The sequence below is a fragment of the Athene cunicularia genome, unplaced genomic scaffold, assembly GCF_003259725.1.
Source record: "Athene cunicularia isolate RWA unplaced genomic scaffold, athCun1 SCF_2, whole genome shotgun sequence".
Lineage (NCBI taxonomy): Eukaryota > Metazoa > Chordata > Aves > Strigiformes > Strigidae > Athene > Athene cunicularia.
In genome coordinates, this window is record NW_020799266.1 from 500,536 (window position 1) to 518,524 (window position 17,989).

Genomic DNA, 17,989 nt, shown 5'->3' on the forward strand with positions numbered 1-17,989 from the left:
GAGCCTGTCAGCGCGCTGCGGGGGGCCGCGGCCTAGGGCCCCCGCGCCGGGTGAGCCCGCTCGGCCGCGGCCTGTAGCCTACCTCTGCCCCGGCCGGGGTGGCCGTTGAACCGGCCCCTTCTCTCCCGGCACTCAAATCTCGACTTTTTTCGCACAACCTGTTAAACCCTGAAATCAGCCCTGCGCCCCCGGTTGCGGACCGAGACCGAGAGGTGGGCGCTGGGGTCTGCAGCGCTGACCCTTGGATTTCCCGGCGGAGGAAAAAGCGTTTCTGAGCCAGGTGTGGGCAGCAGTCCGGGTGCTGTCAGCCACGGGAACTTCTGTTCGACTTAGGACGTTGTTTCTGATTTTAGTTTCTCAGCCCTGACCTCATGCGGGCGTTGACGTCTTTGTAAGATGTCACTGAGGATGTATTGACGTTTCTTTGAACCCAAGCTTTTGTTTCAGTTCCTCGGTAACTAATATGGTCAGAGGGGTTTTGTAATTATTCCCTCTGTTTGGTTTCTGCCTTTCTCTAAATTTCATCTACATTTAGAACATCTCAGCACAGGGTTCCGATTCCTTCAGACTTCTTTGGGGAATGGGAAGCAGAGAGCTTTGCTGTCGCTCACCTTGGGGTGGTTTTGAAAGCTGGACACAAATTGTAGCATTACGAGCTTTGTGTCTTCATAACCCCTCAGCTTCCGGACAGACACATTTGTGTTCACTCCCCAAAACCGTTCTCATTCGAATTTTATTAGAGGAAAGACACTGCCTGTTGTTGGCGTTTATTATTGTGCATTGTATTCATTCTGACTGGTTCTTTAGCTAAAATATCCTTTAGTATTTCACATATGAGAACAAGGAACAAATTTAGCATTTTCAGAAAAGGAGCAGCTTTGATTTAGCAGCTCTTTTTCAGTCATAGCAAACATTCCAGGCTTTTCTGTGCATCTTGTGGAGGGAGAAACAAAGGTCTCAAGGCACGTATCCAAAATGGCCAGGTCTGCCAGCCTCTGGTCTAAACCTTACAGCAAGATATCAAGGTATTTGCTAGAAGTTCTTATGCTCTTCAGATGTGCACTGAGCTGCATGGTTTTCTTTGAAAATTAACTGGGTTTATCAGGAAATTTGTTACAGTAATACTGTATCATGACTCTCCTATGAGGAAAAAATATAACAGGAGGCTGCACACTGATCTACTGAGAAATGATGTTTTTTGGTATTTTAAACCTACAGAAGGGTATTCTATTAGGCTTCAGATTTTGGCTGGAAAAACTCCCAGCAGTGCTCTCCAGCCATTCTCTCCAGAAAGCCTGTTTGATCTATAGGACTTGGAGGGAGGACTTGTTTACAACAGGCTTCCAACTGAGTAATTTCACACTATTCTAGTAAAAAATAGGTGCTTCCTTAAAATAAAAAAACCTCTGTGTGGAGAAATCCAGGCCCCCTCTGTGCATCCCTAAACTAAGTGATAGCATTTTCATTTTTCAGTGGCTTGAATACTTGAAAATATGGAGGTGTAGAGATTAATTCTGTTGAATGATCGTAATGCCACTCTTTGTTCTGTTTAAGTATGATGCTATCAAAGATTGCGTGCCTTTGTAGTAGATGTTAAATATTTCAAACTGATAATGAAATAGATTTGCAGTGGCAACGGGTTTGCTACTGAAGATATCAAAGAGTTAACGTGTCTGTAACAGTTTGATTGCATTGGGAATAGTGACATTTTATAGGTCACTAGTGTACCTCTGAAGGGCAGAAGGCATGATGGTGGTGTCTGTTTCAAAATCATGCGGTCTCTATTGAGAAATACAAACGCTGTGGCCTAGAGAGAATAGGAGTGAGCAGAATGCCTGTTAGCGTGTAGACTGTTGAACAGCAAGACTTAAACCTGTGTATTGCAAAAACTGTGTTCAACCAAACTTGTGCCTTAATGTTGGGCTGGAGCAGAAGTAATGGCAGAGAATGCATAGGATTGGTAGAAGTTAAGGGGCAGAAGTGGAAGATAAGTCCTAAATGACACAGACCTGAGGTAGGGAAGATGCATCGTCAAATGGTGGTGAGATCTGTTAGCCAGATGACCAACTCATCCTTGCTCTGCTGAAGCCATGGATATTTTGTCTTTTGTCTTGGTGCTGCTATGAACTCTGGAGTCCCCTCCAGAGCAGATCACTGCTTCAGCAGGAACTACCAGTTGCAGCTGAATGAGCATTTCAACCACATAGTTCCTTAGTTTGTATGTGTTGATAGCTGAAGGTTTGGCTCAAGGTGGTGTGTGAAACTCAGTTTGTCTAGTGTCCTGGCTAATTAGAAGGAAGGCAGGAATGAAGGCTTTTCAGTGATGCTGCTGGAGTTGAAAGTTCATCTAAGATTTGGATTACACAGAAGGATAGTAGTGGAAGTTTTGCATGGGTCCAGGAGCCTGGAGTTTTTCTCAGTCCATTGGGGGTCGTTTTCCATCCAGTGTGTGTTCTGTCATTAGTTGATGCTATTAACAAGCATCCCACCTGCACTCTGAATAGCACATCAAAAATTGCTATTGTCATAATTAAAAATACAAACAAGAAGTGAATTCTGTCATACGTACATTGCAGCCTTGAGGTTGTGTCACGGTAAATAACCCTTTATTTATTTGGAAAAAAAGAAAGGCGACCGCGTCGTGTCACAGTGTAGCTGGTTTGGGAGCGAGGGTGAAGGAGGAGGGTGCACATGGGACTCCACAGCTCGTGAGAGCCATCATCTTTTTGGAACTGAGAGGACAGTTGCCTGCTTCTTCAGCTTCAGTGAGTAGTCTTGAAGAATAACCCTAAACAGGTGTTTGGATCAGATTTGTATGAAAATTGAAAGATGAATGAAGCCTTGTCTAAATTCATTTGTCTTCATGTAAACCAGTAACTTGGGGCAGGAAGTTGCTTATACTGAGTTGCATATGTGGGAGCCTGAACATTAGGTTTGATGTATAAAAGGGACCAATTGAGTTATTTCCACCAAAAGATGCATGCTATTAAATTCTCCACGTCCTGTGCATATCTGTTTTATAATTTTTGTTCTTTTAAAAATCAAATGACCTATCAAGACTGTGCAGCTGGCATGAGATGGCGTTTCTCATCGTGGTTTCTGGGAGTACTTACAGAGACTGAATTGGATGCAAGCCTCTGTTCTGCATACATGTGCGCAGGCATGCTCACAAGCCTCCCTCCTTACTGGATGATACAAAGAAAATGTGAGGAGTTATTTCTGTCTTGCTTTCTGATAAATTGGAAGCTTTAGTGTCTGTAACAAGATCATTTTTGCCATCAGTGACTGGGGAGCACATGAGAGATGAGATACAAGGCTCAGACTGGCGATTCTGATGGGTCTTTTTCCCAGAGAAGTTGAGGGGTTAGCAGTTGCAGTCTTGGGATTATGGCTGTAGGAGTTGGACCTCCCAAGACAAAAACATTACCATTTTTTTTAGCGAGACTCAATTAAGAATAATACTGGACAAGAAATAGTGTCTCATTGGTTGCAGCATGGGAAAGTGTTCCTTCTAAGGCTATTTTGGGGTGCTCTTCCCATCCCAACAAGAATGTGTTGTTGTCTAGTTCTGCAGCATCCTAGTTTTACTGGAAGGTGCAGAGTTGACCAGCGTTTACATGGTTCTTAATAGCAGTAGTGACAAGAAATAACACTTGAAACTTGACTCATCCAAAAGCCCAGAGCAGCACAAAATAAGTTGCGAGTTTTTATACAACCAAGAAACTCTGAACAATCTTGATTTTAACAAAAGCTTTACCTGCTTCTGTTATATGAGGATGGGGTTTTTTTGGTTGGGGAAAACAGTCTCTGTGTTACTGAGTGTCTCATATCAAAGGAATACTTTAAGCTGATTTAGCTTAAATTGTTTCTTCATACTTTATAACATTTCATAATTTTAAAAACTTTAGTGAAATTTCCTAGACTTTTATTACATGTAAGAAAGAAGAATTGTGTAACAGCAAAGAGGTGCAGTTTTCAGTCAAATCTTAGTTCAGAACTAAGTTAGTCACAAGAGTACCTGGACTGGTTATATCGGAGTTAAGGAAGCTTAGAATTTGGTGATAAAGGAGTACCTGGGGGCATGTCAGCCCAGAAGGGCTTGCTAGTGGTTAAACTCAACTCCAAATACAAAGCTTGTTGCAACATAAACAATAGATAGATTGCTACTTGAAAAGGAATTTTCTCATAGCCTTTGGAAAGCAAGATAAAATACAGTTTCTTGTCAAGATGCATCTGATTTAAACAGCATCTTATTGTACTTGTTTGCTGATTACATCAACGAATCTTTGTGAAAAGTTACATGCTGCAAAGCTCTGTCATAGCATTAATCTGTTAGAAGCTGTGGTGTATTTCTTCCAAATGAGGATATCTTTAACATGTGAAATTAATAATTCAGCTAATGAGAGGTGCTTGCTCAAATAGTACACTGTATAGACTACAGCTTCCAAGAAAATTGCTGATTCTGAGTTAACTTGTGACTTAGGAAGAAGACTGGCAGCCTTCTTGTGTTGGTATCTCAGCTGCTGAAATTGGAAATTACTGTGTTGCTAACTTAGCTGCAGTTGAAACTCGTTCTGGAGTTACCATCTTGCTTTTTAAAGCAACCCTTGATGATCTCGTCAGTCAAATTCTGTTGAAATCAGTGGATTATTTGAGACGTGCCCGTTGCAGCTTGGCATGAGTTGTGGGGTGTCAACAAACTTTATGAAACTTTAACAAACCAATGTTCCGCTAAACCTGCTGTCAAAATATATCAAGATATCACTGCAAAAGGTCATATGTGTTATAACAAGTTGTAACTTTCTCCTTGTCGGAAACACTTGGGTTTAGGTGTTTTATGCTTGAGGGCTGTGGGAGTACAGCAGAACAGTGTGAGGAGTGGTGAGTAGTTCTGTATCAGAATGAGTGAATGAAGCCTGCCTTCCTGTAGACTTAGTTGTTTAGTTTTCTTGACATTTGTGAAGGTGTAAGCTTTAGCCAGAACTTTCTGTGTAGATGGGACGCTTTGCAGGGCTGCTTTCAGGGATTCCTCGGTGTCCACTAAGGTATGAGTTCAGTCTCTAGGCTTTTCCAAAGTCTCTCTCAGATAACTTACTGTAATGAGAGCTGGAGTTAATGAACCAATGTTGATTAGTTATTTTCCTTAACCAGATTTCATGTGTACAACGGGGATGGAGACAGCAGCAGTTAATTCTCACAGACTGGGATGCCCGTCTTCACTTTCTTGCTGGAGCTTGCTAGGGCAGCCTGTCGTTCCCAGTCCTCTCTTCTCTGGAGCAGTTGCGTGTCTGCAGACCATCTCATACCCGTGCTGAGGGAGGGTCACCCTTTCCCTCAAAGGGAGAATTGGAGGAACGAAAAGCCCCTCAGTTCCTTGCAGCAAGGAGTTCAGATGATTTTCCCTCCAGTTCACCACCCTTCAGCCAAATGCCGACTCTTGTCCCTGCCTTGCCAAGGCACGGACAGCTTGAATGGGGGCTGTCAGCTTTGAGGCCTTATTAAAAGCAGATTTTACTAGGCAAGTAAGGACTGTCTCTGCACATGAACACTTAGCGTGGCTTTGGAGGTAACAAGCCAGTTTACATGAGTCAATTTTAGGCCATCTAAAATAATCTGTGAAACATCCTTTAATAAAAAAAGTGAAAAAATAGAACTAATGCAGTATCTGCTGTAGAACATGGAAAGCTTTTTTAGTTTTGGCTTACACTTAATAAACGATATTAAAATTTTGTATTTCACATTTTGATTTTGCTTGTCAGTTTGGTGTCTGGTCATGGTATTTAGGCAAGCTTGCATATAGCCTGAAACAGCAAAGTTACTGCTTATGATTTAACTACTTGGGTCTTCTGCTTGGTACTATACTCCTTGAATTACAGTGCTTATTTAGAAATAAGCTGCCACAGGGTGAAAAGTGTTAGATGACTATTAGAAGTGCTACAAACCATACATGATCAGATTTAATGTGAATACTCTTCCTTCCCTTTGAGTTGTTGGGCTGGCAGAAGTGCAAAGGCTATGGCACAACACTAAGGCTTTTAAAGCAATTTTACTTTGTTGTCTAGATAGAAGATAGCAAATTTTTGCTTTGTCTTTCTGAGTCGTCTTCCCTCTTCTGCTTCCCCAGTTTGTTGCTGGGTAGTCCCCTTCCCCACTGATGAGCAGGCTGGCATATAAGCAGAAAATTTGCTTGAACAGCAGCCCTGGGGTGTTAATATAAATCATTTTGATTTGGGGGGGGTGATGGTGTTTTGTTTATGCTGAAGCCATTAGCTTTACTGCTGCATTTTCATTATCCTGAGAGGTTTGAGTGCAACCTGATGAGACCGGGAACAGTAGCAGGTTCTGGGGACGGATTCACCTCACTTTGTTGGCTACCTGCAAGAAAAATGTTGTCTGAGGTGATCATGTGAGCTCATAAATGCGTTTTTGGAACAAACTTAACCTGGGCTGGTTTAGGCACCTGCTCAGGATGAGCTGAAGTGCATCCTAGTTGTGCCAGTTTCTTTTTTCTGAAGATAAACTCTTCTAGATTAAATTCATCTTAAGACTTAAATAAATAGATTATTTTAGATAAAACTTGCAATCTTTAGAAGAATAAAATTATATTTCCAGGCAAAGGGAGTATTCAGTTTTTTGGCTGTAATGAAAGATTGAATTTTCCAGATCCTCAGTTTTTGCTGTTAATATTTGAATATAGTAACATGTGCTTTTTCCATTACTAAGAAGAGAGTTGGATTTGGTGCAAAGCTGCATATTAAAAATCAAGTTATTCACAGTTATATTCAGTATTTTATTTACTTGCTTCATTATCTGATGAAACACGGTACTTTTCTTTCAGGATTACATTTTTGGGAATTGCTGTTTAACCATGTTTGCCAGTCTGGAATTACCTGAAGACCTGTCACCTGCCACAGAATACTGAAGTTGTGGAATTTGTTTTGGTAGGTAAAATAAGCATATTGATGCATTTGAATATCTCCCAGTCTTACATATTTTCCTCTGAACTGTCCCACTAATAGGTCCTTGCCTCTAATAATGTCTGTGTGTGTTTGAGGGGCTGGGCTGTTTCCAGAGTGGACTTTTCACTTTGCCATAGAGGCTGTGGGCATTTGCCATCAGCTTTGTAACTGTTCTCACACAGCTCCGAAAGAGAACCGTTGAGACACTTTCGTGGTGTTACCCATCTTTAATGCTGAAGTTTAAAGTTCAAAATTACTGGAACTACTCCTAGCTAAGTTGTTTAGAGGAAATTTTACTGCGTATTTAAGTTTACTTTTAGGTATTCTTTTGTATTACAACAGCAATTCTTAGCTTTATTTAATCTCCTGTGTAACAATATGACTCTTATCTAGAATTTGTCTTTTTTGTGTATTTTTGCCAAAACCAGTTATGTCGCTTTAATCTTGTATCATAGAATGGTTGTGTGTATAGTTTTATTCATTGGTCAGATTTAACAAGCTCCAGGATCACTTTGCTGGGCAACAAAATGGTTGAGACAGCTGTAGGAGGGTAGTACACTGTTAACAAATTTGCGATAAAGACGGTGTTATGATCAGAGTGTTCCTGGGTTTTATAGGTGATATGCTTCAAAAGTATGCCTGTGTGAGTGCGTGTGCGTATGTGTTACGTACTAAAAGAAAGGCGTCTTCTCAGCAATATTCTGAGAATGCTAAACCTCCATCTCCATCCTGAAAAACTGAATAAATACCTTTACATATTTTCTCACTGGCACCTAAAACATAGGAAGCAAGAAAACATTCAAATATATTATTTAGGACATGCTTTTTGCTGATTTCCTTTTTTTTTTTTTCCTGTTAAGTTGTTTGAAAATAATTTTTCAATGAAGGCAGAAGCAAGGAGCGTTCTGTATCCTTCAGGAATTATGTTGCTACTAGACTTTTTCTTCTCACTCTCAGTTCTGGATTCCCCAGAGAACTTCATTGCAGTCTCAATTCTGGACTGATTTTTCTTTTGTCTTCCCTGTTGCAGCTTTAAATAATGGTCAGTATGAGGATGAAGATCCTGCTCAGTGCTGACTTCTGCCATCTGCTAGTTGAAGGCCAGCAGGCCATCCTTGCTTCTGCTCTCACCTTTTCCAACCTTTTGTGTAACTTGGAAGAGTACTTTTTCAGGCATAGAACAGGATTTTAGTACTTTTTATTTAATTGGGCTCCTTGCATATTTGTTTTGAGAGGGTGCATGTTCTGGTGTGACATCAGTTGTGAAAGTGTTTATTCTGAGTTGCCTGAAATGTATAAACAGCTTGTAAATCAATAGACTGTGGTAGAAAACCTCAGACAAGTTACCAGACAAAGCCTTGTTTTGGTTTACTTGCTTTGTGTAGTGCAATGGTTAGAAGAAAGCAACAAAAGAGGTTTCAAGTTCTGTTTAAGAAACAAACTGACATAACCTTAAGTTTGGATCAGTTGAGTGGATTTTAGGATGAGGATACCAAGATACTTTTTTTTTTTTTTCCCCTTTTTGCTTTTTTAAGCCCTGAGACCAGCAGTTCCATCTGGTGGTGCTGGCACTCCAGAGCCTGCTGGCTTTCCGGTGTTCAGCTGCTCCCCAGTTAGTGACAACTGGCTGTTTCAGATTTTGCTCTAATCCCATCTCTCCCAGGGACTGGATGGGATTTTCTAAGTATTGCCCAATCACGTGGCACTGGGTTTGTCCTGCAGGCTTCCTTTTACTATTAGGGCTGTTGGTGGGGAACAACACATGGCATGACATACTGCCTTCTGGGTTCCCTGTGGTGTGCAGTGGGACCCAGCTGTCCATCAGCCCAGAACCAGGCTATGGCATTGCTGTTCCCTACATGAATTCTTCCTCTGGAGAGTCTCCGTCTTGCACATGTTAGTCAGCCAATTGTTTCATCCACGTGCTAAGGGTACCTGAGAGCTGCAGCCTCCAGCAGCCTGGGGTGTGCCCTGTGTCATTCAGTTTGGACACTCTTCATGGGCTCTCCCCTGCTACCCCCTACCTCTGTACAATAGTGCAGGTGCATTTTGGTTATTAGTCTTTTATTTGTCTGTTTATCCCCACCTTTCTTACTTCAGTTAACATATTTTTAATAATTAGACTATACTATAATTAGACTATACTAAGACCAACTTTATAATAAGCAAACGTACACTTTTTATGCTGTTTAACCTGTCCCAGGCCAGGTTCATGGGCAGATAGTTGCCATGTGGTAGCACTGGACTTGCTCTGAGTTTCTAGAAACAATTGTGTAATGGGAAATATTAAATTGGAACTTCTAAAACAACAGGGTGCAGTGGCAGGAAGGAGGCCACACGTGTTCTTTGAGTGGAGAATGATACTAGAAGACCTTTTTGTGCTGCTGTGTGAGCATGAATGCTCAGGTTCACGAAACGTGCTGTAGTTAAGCAGATCAGGTATGGTTCTTACTTATCAGAGATACTCTGTAACCTACTGGGAGTTCATCTAGTTTACAGAAATTGTTGAATGACCAGAGTTTTACCTGTGTGTGCTTACAAGAAGAGCGTTTTGTGTTTATGTGGAAGAGTGTTGAGCGAAGGTACATGCTAATTATGGTCATATGCTGGCTTGTGATTTATGGAAGTCAACCCTATAACCAGGAGATTACAGAATTTGTTAGGACGAGAGATGCAGCTGGGATTCATTTAGTTTGAGATGGACGGCGTGCTGTGCTCTGCCTGAGGAGGAAGATTTTGCAAATCATTACTTCCTCCTGTCATACTTGAGATAAATTATACCTGAATATAGGAATAGACTAAACTGTGTGTGTTGGGGGAGAGAGAGAGGGGGAAGATGGATATAGCAGAGATCCTTGAGGAGCATAATGTGGAAAAAAAAAATATGAAGGGAGCTGTAGCTACATGTTCTTATCCAGAAAGTAAAATTTAAAGCTCAATCTTGTTGAGTTTTTTTTTCTTAACTTAAGCTTTCCCTGCAGTCCTATGATTTTCTGAGTCAAATAAAGCAAAGGCGGCCTGTGCTACTTCAGGATTAAGCAAACTGTGTTTTAATACTGTTCATGAAGGGCTATAAATTCAACAAATCCGATCAGATTTTGGCACGTTGAGGTGAGGTTGGTGAAATCTGGTCTAATCTGCAGCATTTTCCTGAAGTCTTTAAAACCATGGTTTAAGCAATCTAGGAGTCTTCTGTTCTTTCACAGAGAAGAAGATGGATGCTTCAGACACTTCTGTTCAAAAAAAGATTTTAAATGTTTGTGTTCTTGCAAAGAAATTTTTATTTCCTTATTGTCGGGGATTGTCAGAAGTACTGCTTCTCACTGCACGTGGAACACCCCATCCCCCGAAGCAATTACACTTTTTCATCACATGAGAGCCTGTGTATTGAGCTGAGATTTCTCTCCCTGAAAAACAGACTCACGATTATCAGATAAATAATTTTTTTGTAATCTTCAAAATACGGTACTTGTATTTCATAGGATGCTTGCCTTATTCAGTGCACAGAGTGACTGTGCTTGGTCATTATAAAGATTATTTGTGTAGGCTTCCAGCTCCTTTCTCCCTGAAGTCATGAGTGTGTCATGAGTGATGTAGGGTTACAGAAAGAGAAGGAATTCTCTCCTGGTTGGTGTGAAGCCAGCTCTCGTAAGGACATTCCCTGTCCAAGAAGTATGTGTGAAAACCAGTTAAAACAGCTTTTCACAGATGCCTATTAATTCTCATTTTCTGGGCACCTGACATTAAACTGTGTAGTTTATACTTAAGGGAGGTGCCAAACACTCAGACCTGTAATTTAGATACAGAGCTGAGCAGCAGTACCTTTGGGGAGAAAAACCCAAGATTTAATTGTCTCCGTGTTCACCTTCTAATGAATTTTTGTATCTATTCCCCATCTTTAAAATTTCCATAGTAATAATAAGTAGTTTATGAAAGCACTATGGAAATAGATCAGTGACTGTGAAACATTTTTACTTACTTTCTATTGCAGAACTGCAGAAGAGCTTGTGAGACAAAATTAGCTTTGTTTTTGATCTGAGATTTGAGTCATATTTGAGAATGAAGGCCTGGTGCTGCAGTATGAAGAAGACAGTAACTAAATGTAAAATAACTAATTATTCATTAATGCCATTTAGCCTGCCTAGCGTGGTATAGGATTGCAAGGGAGAAAAAAACCCCCTATTTTGTAAAATCACAGTGTGTGTGCATAGAGACCTGACCAAAAGCTGAGGGTGTTTTCTGAGTCCTTGTTTTTTCGTTTGTAATAGTGTCCCTTCATCAACATTGTGCAAGTGTGCAAACAGCGTAGAGGTGAATCTAAGCTTGTCTAACATAGTTGCTTTTTTTTTTTTTTATTAGAAAAGGCTGTTTTCTGGCCAGCATCTGCAGCTCACCTTTAATCTCAGAGTTGTGGTTTTAATTTGTGTTGAGATCTTGAACCTTTGCCAAAACTCCAATCTGTATCCTATTGAAGGGTGCATTGTCCTGAACTAAACGTTTTGGGTGGGTTGTGCTGAATACTGACAGCTTTGGAGTTACGAGGTCTTGACAGTTCTGGCTGTTGAATTGATTTGGTTTTGACGGCGGTGGTCAGGAACAGGTCCCTTTTTTGGTTTTGACATCAGCTTTGGCTGTTGGTGTAGATGGTTTTAATCCTTTAGCAATACTTGCAAAGTGTTGAGTGTGAAAATGGCCTCGCCTGGAGTAGTTAGTGCTGTAGCCCTTGTAATGGCTTGTGTTGGAGCAGAAAAGTGTGGATCTTAACTGAACATTGGTATTGCTCACCGTAGATGAAGGGATAACTTTTCTCATGGGTTGTACTTCTGTACACATAACATCTTAGATTACTGTTATAACGTCAAGTAAAATTTATTGCAAAGTCTAGACATTTTACAAAGTAAGGGCCATCAGGCATGTGACTTGTTTTACTGAGTTCATTCTCACTCAAGCTTAGTAGGGGCATGGTGGGGGAGTTGTGGGCTAGCACAGGGGGAGCAAATTTGAGGTGCATAAGCAGCTAAAAAACCCTAAATCTTTACAAACTTTTAGAAAGAAGTCATAGTATGCCTGAGATTTCCCTGGATGTGAGCAAAATATTTGTCAGATGCTAAGTTTCTCCTGGGAACAATGTGCTATGGCTTTCCTACTGCTTTGTTGGACAAAGGAGTGCCTATTGCATCTGCAGTACCTAAACCTAAATTTGGTGGGTTTTCCAATCTTTCTATAACTAAAATATTGCTGTGAGTCATATAATTTCTTGGCAGTCAGGCACTGCAGAATTGGTACTGGGTGCTTGCTTGTCCTGTGTATGGAGATGAATGTAATATGGAGACCTGATATGGAGATGAATGTAATTGATTTTTCTTTTCTTTTTTTTCCTCCTCTACTTTCCTTTCTACCTGACTGTCATTTAGGTCAACTGGAATACTTCTCAAGCCACGTGCAGCAGGTTTCTGTCAGGAAACTACTCTTGTTTGTTGTGGTGGATGAACAGCTTGGATACTGCAATGGCCACTGTTTTCAAAGTCGCACAGTTTGTCTCGCAGACCCTAGCACTGGGTCACCAGGTAGGTTTTTCTGTCGGTGATCTTATGTGCCATTGAAAGCAGATGTTAATGTCTTTACACATGTATTGTTATACTTAACTATAATTCATTTTTTCCCTTCCAAGCATCGTCTTAACATCTGACATGCTCCCATTGTTGGAAACAATGGTTTTGGATGATCTACCTAACTTGAAAGATACATATGCCTCCTTGTACTCCTCAGCTATGGAAGACTTAGAGGTGGATTTTGATTCAGGACTGGAGGAAGATGAACTGAAACAGGAGGCTGCTCCTGCGGATTCCACAATCTTTGTAGCTTTTAAAGGAAATATAGGTGACAGAGACTTTGAGCAGAAACTAGATACCATACTGGAGAATGTGCCTGGCCTTTTACACATGGGTAATGTACCTTCTTGTTATTTTTTAACTGTCCTTAAAAATATCCTTATTTACCTAGTCAGGGTACTTGTATAAAGAAATAATTTTTTCGAGTTACTTAGTTTGTAGTAAGATTTGTTGGGTTATTCTTAGTAAATGTGGGAGCTGTTCTTCTCAGAGACACAGAGTACAAGTTTCTGCAATTATTTTATTGTTTAAAACTGATTTCATTAGTGAATTAATTTACTTCTATTCAGTTCCGATGTTTTACATGGGTTTTTTTTTTCTCTTTCATTGCCCTCCATTATACATTGTTGTGTAACATGAAAGTGAAACCAGACTTGTCCACACAGATGTCTTTTACTACCAAAACCATCCAATTTAAACCACTTCATCTGAAAATTGGTTCACTCTCAAGTAACTTTTTCAGTTGAAGATGTTACTGCCCCTGTGCAGCTACATCAACCTACGCTACATTTTTTTTTTTTTTTTTTTTTCCCTGATGGGGGACATAGAATGCTTTCACTTACCCCTGTATGCTTATCGAGCTCTTGGGACAGCTGTGTAGCTAGTGCGTGATAAGAGGCTTTTGGGACAATAACATGTTTTACCAGCACATCTAAATCTGGGAAAAAACATCTCTCCACTGTCTGAGGATCTTTGCAAAGGGTCTTATGATGATTACTTACAGCTGCTCAGTTATTTAGTCTTGCTTTTACAAGTACAGTCTGTCTTAACAGACAGCTCTCCCTTGGTAAGGGTGCAGTGTTGTGGTGTTTAGGACCAATGATATGCTCCCTCCCCACCACCAATTTCCCCAGCAGTGCCCCTCATCAGATACTACTTGAACAGTCAGGTTAATGGCTTAATTTCTTGCCATTGGTACAGTTTGCTATAGAAACAGATAAAGCCAGGCAGGTTGCCTTAAGTGCAGTGGCAGGAACATACAACCCGAAGAGCCTTAGAGACTACGACCACAAGCAGCACTGATCTGACTTGGCATGATGTCATATAACTGCAGTCTAAAAGCCACGTAACTGCCCATACACTCTCTCCCCCACTCCTTTCTGCTGTTTGTGAACCAAGCTTTTCCTGATAAATATAGGTGCCATCCCAGCATGCTGCTCTTCTGTTGCATGGTCTTTTGAAATCACACCATACAATGAAGAATCCACCTTTCTTCTTCAGGCAGGCAGTCTTTGTGTTTAAACAAAACTAATTTTCTAGACTACATTTTAAAATGTTCATTGCATTGTTTGTTTTTTCAATAATGTAAAATACCTTTTCAGAAAAACAACCTATGACTTCTGAATAACCAGACTGAATTTCTTTGTCACTTTGTTCTTTTCTTTCCATTTTGTCCAGTTGTAGTCAGTTGGGTCTGGTGTCAGTTGTTGAGGTCCTTGCTGTTGTCTCTCGGGGAGGTAAAAAAGCTGGGCTAAAACAAAAATACTGTGAAGAAATACTACTGGTTTGGGCTGTATCTTATAAACAGTTGAAAGTAGACATAAAACTAATAGACAGTTACTGGTGTAAAAGGATATGTGTTAATACCATAGATGAATTGCATAGTTTTTGAATGGAAACAAATCTGTAGCTGTATGGAGTTGCTTTTGTTATATGGAGGCATCTGCATGCTGGGTTTGTTATTAATGGCAAGATTAATAAATGTGATTCAGACCGCAGCTGAGAAATCAGAAAGCAAATTTTAAAAATCAGTGTCAATTTAATGTGAAAATTATCCATGTGAGAAGTTACTTAAACCGATTCACAGCAAAATAGGATATTCAGAGTATTGAGTCAGTAAATAACACTGGTTTAGACTTAGGAGATGTAGTGTTTGAAAAACAAGAAACTCTGGTACTAATATCTAGAAATACTGAAACTGATAATGCAGTTTTTGTATGTAAAATATTGGAACATTAATAACAGTAAATACAGGACTGTTCAAACCTCCACAAAAGGAGGTTTTAAAACTACTCCTGTCATGTTTCCAGCCAAAAATGTGCTTATAGTTAAGAAGAGGATGAATTTAATAATACCATTACTGTAGTAGCAGAAGGGACTTGATGAATTAGTTATGCACAAGTGATTCCTATACAGGAATAAATTATTGGCATTCTTAAATGACATGTTCTTCAGAATCAAAAAGTTAGCAAACTTATAGTAAATCTGATGTTAGAGTGGAAGAACTGTCTGTTTAAAATTTGGGCCAGTGTTTACTGTTTTCAAAGGGACTTCCTTTTCACAAAGCTAGACATTAGAAGATTATAAACTTGTATTAGGAATATATTTTTTTTATTATCCTTAAATGCATTTAGTAGCAATAATTTAGTTAGGTACCACTTCAGATTAATGTATCCAATGTGACCCACCTTACCTTTTTGCTAATTCACACTTGTTACTTTTAAAACAACTGATCTACATAGAAACACTCATGTAGAATAGGTTTTCAGAAAACCTGCAACTAAATATTTTGCATGACTTTAATAGGCTTTTTTGCAGTGGATTGAATATATCTGCTCACAAAAAGTAAATAATATGGTAGAATTTAATGAAATACTGCTAGGACACTGTCGGTACTGGCCTTCTAAAACAAAAGATGGTTTTACCAGCACTTGTAGAGCAAATTTTTCAAGAATGAGTGTTTCATTCTTGTAGTAGGTTTTTTTCACACATCTGTCTGGTTGAGTAACAGACGTAGTAAATCTGTTTTATTGGATATTGTCGTGTCTTTCCAAAGTAGTTTATCCACAGAAGGTTTCAATTTTTGAGTAATATTATCAAGTGATTGTGTGGACTATTGCATTGCTTATCAATTGGGTAGGGTTTATGTTGCTAATTTTTTGAAAATACCCCAAGTATTTTGGCAGTACCTGTCACTGTACCGATACTGATGGAGAAATCTCCTGTACCTGCATCTAACCATTGATAATTTTCAAAGCCAAATAATGGTTTCAGTTTTTTCAGCTGTGCTTTTTTTACCAAGTTATTTCATCATATGTATTTGAAAACTACCTTTGGACTGACTGACCATTTTTGTTTTAAGAATCCAACAAGTTAAAACTGCAGAAGATAGAGCCTTGGAACAGTGTCCGTGTTACCTTTAATATACCCCGTGAAGCTGCAGAGCGGCTGCGAATCCTGGCTCAGAATAATAACCAACAGCTTCGCGACCTGGGAATTCTCTCAGTTCAAATTGAAGGTATTACACACCTAATTTGCTTCCAAAGGCATTAAGCTGGAAGTTAAGCATACTCAATAAACATTTCTGTGTACTTGATTAATGTTGCAAAACTTCTAATTTAGTAATTTGAAGAATGACTTCAGTGAAAAGGTACCTCAAGACTTTTATTCTTTCAAGAATAGGTTTAATAATAAAATGGTAGCTGAAAATCCTTGAGCATCAGGAAATCTCCTGAAAAAAATGTGTTTGAGTGTTAGCTAGAAAAATGTGCCCTAATTTTTTTTCCCTAATTATTTCATATAAGGCTTTCTAAAAAATAAGTTTTCTGAAGATTTCACAGTAAAAATATCCATTCTGGACAGCTGTCCAAGAGCACACTTGGGATGAAAACAAAGGCATTTTGTCCTTGCCATGGTGTTTGTTCTTCTTAAAATTGAAGTCCAGATGATAAGGGTAGTACAATGCATAACTGCCCTTCTGAAATGCATGTTACAGGTGAAGTTTGTTCTTCCTTCTGTGACATCTTTTAACTGTCCTTTTGAAAATATCTGTATTCTGCTTTTCTGTGTATCATTCAGTTCACCCAAATGGTGCATTACTTTTAGGGGAAGGTGCTATCAATTTAGCTTTAGCTCAAAACAGAAGTCAAGATGTCCGAATCAATGGGCCCCTGGGAGCAAGCAACTCAGTGCGAATGGAAACAGGGTTTCCCATGCAAGGGGGACAAGGTAATTTCTTTGGTTTTTATTTGTTTAGCTTTATACACTGAAATTTGTTACTAAGCTAATAATAAAATTTTACTGATTATAGCAGCTATTGTTTGCAGAATTATAATTGCCATTTTAATTATTGTGTGTTCTTGTTACTGTACTGTCAAACCATGTCCCACATTCTGTAAACTAAATAGTTGACTGCATTTTGTCCTACAAACATTGGAGTGATTTGGGTGGGGCAGATTGGTTTGGGGCTTTTTTGAGGGTTTGGTGGTTTGGTGTCTGGGGGTTTGTTGGGTTTTTTTACACATAAAGACAGTTAAAGCTGTTGAGTCTAGTATAGTGAATTCACTTTGAAATATGCACAAATGATCACAGTTTTCTGTTTGTCTACCTTTATGAAAATGAGCCTAAGCCTTTATTCAGTGTACAATAATAAACTATTTTAGGTTAAATCCACTTTAATTATGGAAAGACAAGACACTGTCATTATTAGTTTCTCTATTTTCTCATAAACTTTTGAGATCTGATCATAATTAATGAATTTTCACTGGGAGGTGTGGTTTTACTAAACTGCATTTTAGAGCTTAGTATATGCATGATAAGTAATTTTTAACTACAGATTTTATGAAGAATTAAAGTTACTATGTAATTTATTTTAATAGCTGAATCATAAGGCAAAATAAACTAATTAGTATGTTAGTAAATAGGATTTAAAGCAATTAAGAAAACTGGGAGCATTTTTTGTTAGACTTAATGTAAGAGGCATGTGTGGCTGTTGATGAGAAGGAATAGAACATTTCACCTCTGTAAGAACCTGATTTAAGAGTAGTTAAGTCATTGTGCTTAACAAGGAATCTAAAACATTTAAAGAAAGGTTTACTTTGAAAGTGGCTGCTCTAATCTTCACTGTGATGATCATAAGCTTCCTGCCTGCAGGTCAAAAATAAAATGTGAATAATATAAATATAACCAACAGGTCAACAATATAAACTGTTTTGCAACACAGCACCCTGTGGAAGTGAAACATTGACATTTTTCTCTCTTACAACACCTCGGTTACTTTCTAGTATGTGATTTTGCAAAAATCTTGCTACATGTATTAAGTTCATGTATTAATCGTGTCACTTGGTGACTTCAGTGGCAAGTCAGGCTCAAATAATTAATGAGTCAGTGGTATTTTCTTCTATAGCTTTTTTAAAGATT

At 39.2% G+C, this 17,989-nt stretch overlaps 1 protein-coding gene across 6 annotated transcripts in view; it reads left to right on the forward strand.

The window, feature by feature from the left end:
- The first annotated feature begins 6,838 nt into the window (after positions 1–6,838).
- NCOA6 (nuclear receptor coactivator 6) overlaps positions 6,839–17,989 on the forward strand; it is a 39,966-nt gene continuing 28,815 nt past the window's right edge. For all 6 annotated transcript variants that reach the window (XM_026867174.1, XM_026867178.1, XM_026867175.1 and 3 more), the window contains exons 1-5: positions 6,839–6,941; positions 12,374–12,526; positions 12,631–12,905; positions 15,933–16,088; positions 16,676–16,798. In XM_026867174.1, coding sequence (XP_026722975.1) covers positions 12,650–12,905; positions 15,933–16,088; positions 16,676–16,798 — 535 coding nt within the window. In that variant the 5' untranslated portion in view covers positions 6,839–6,941; positions 12,374–12,526; positions 12,631–12,649. The remainder of the gene's footprint in view (positions 6,942–12,373; positions 12,527–12,630; positions 12,906–15,932; positions 16,089–16,675; positions 16,799–17,989) is intronic.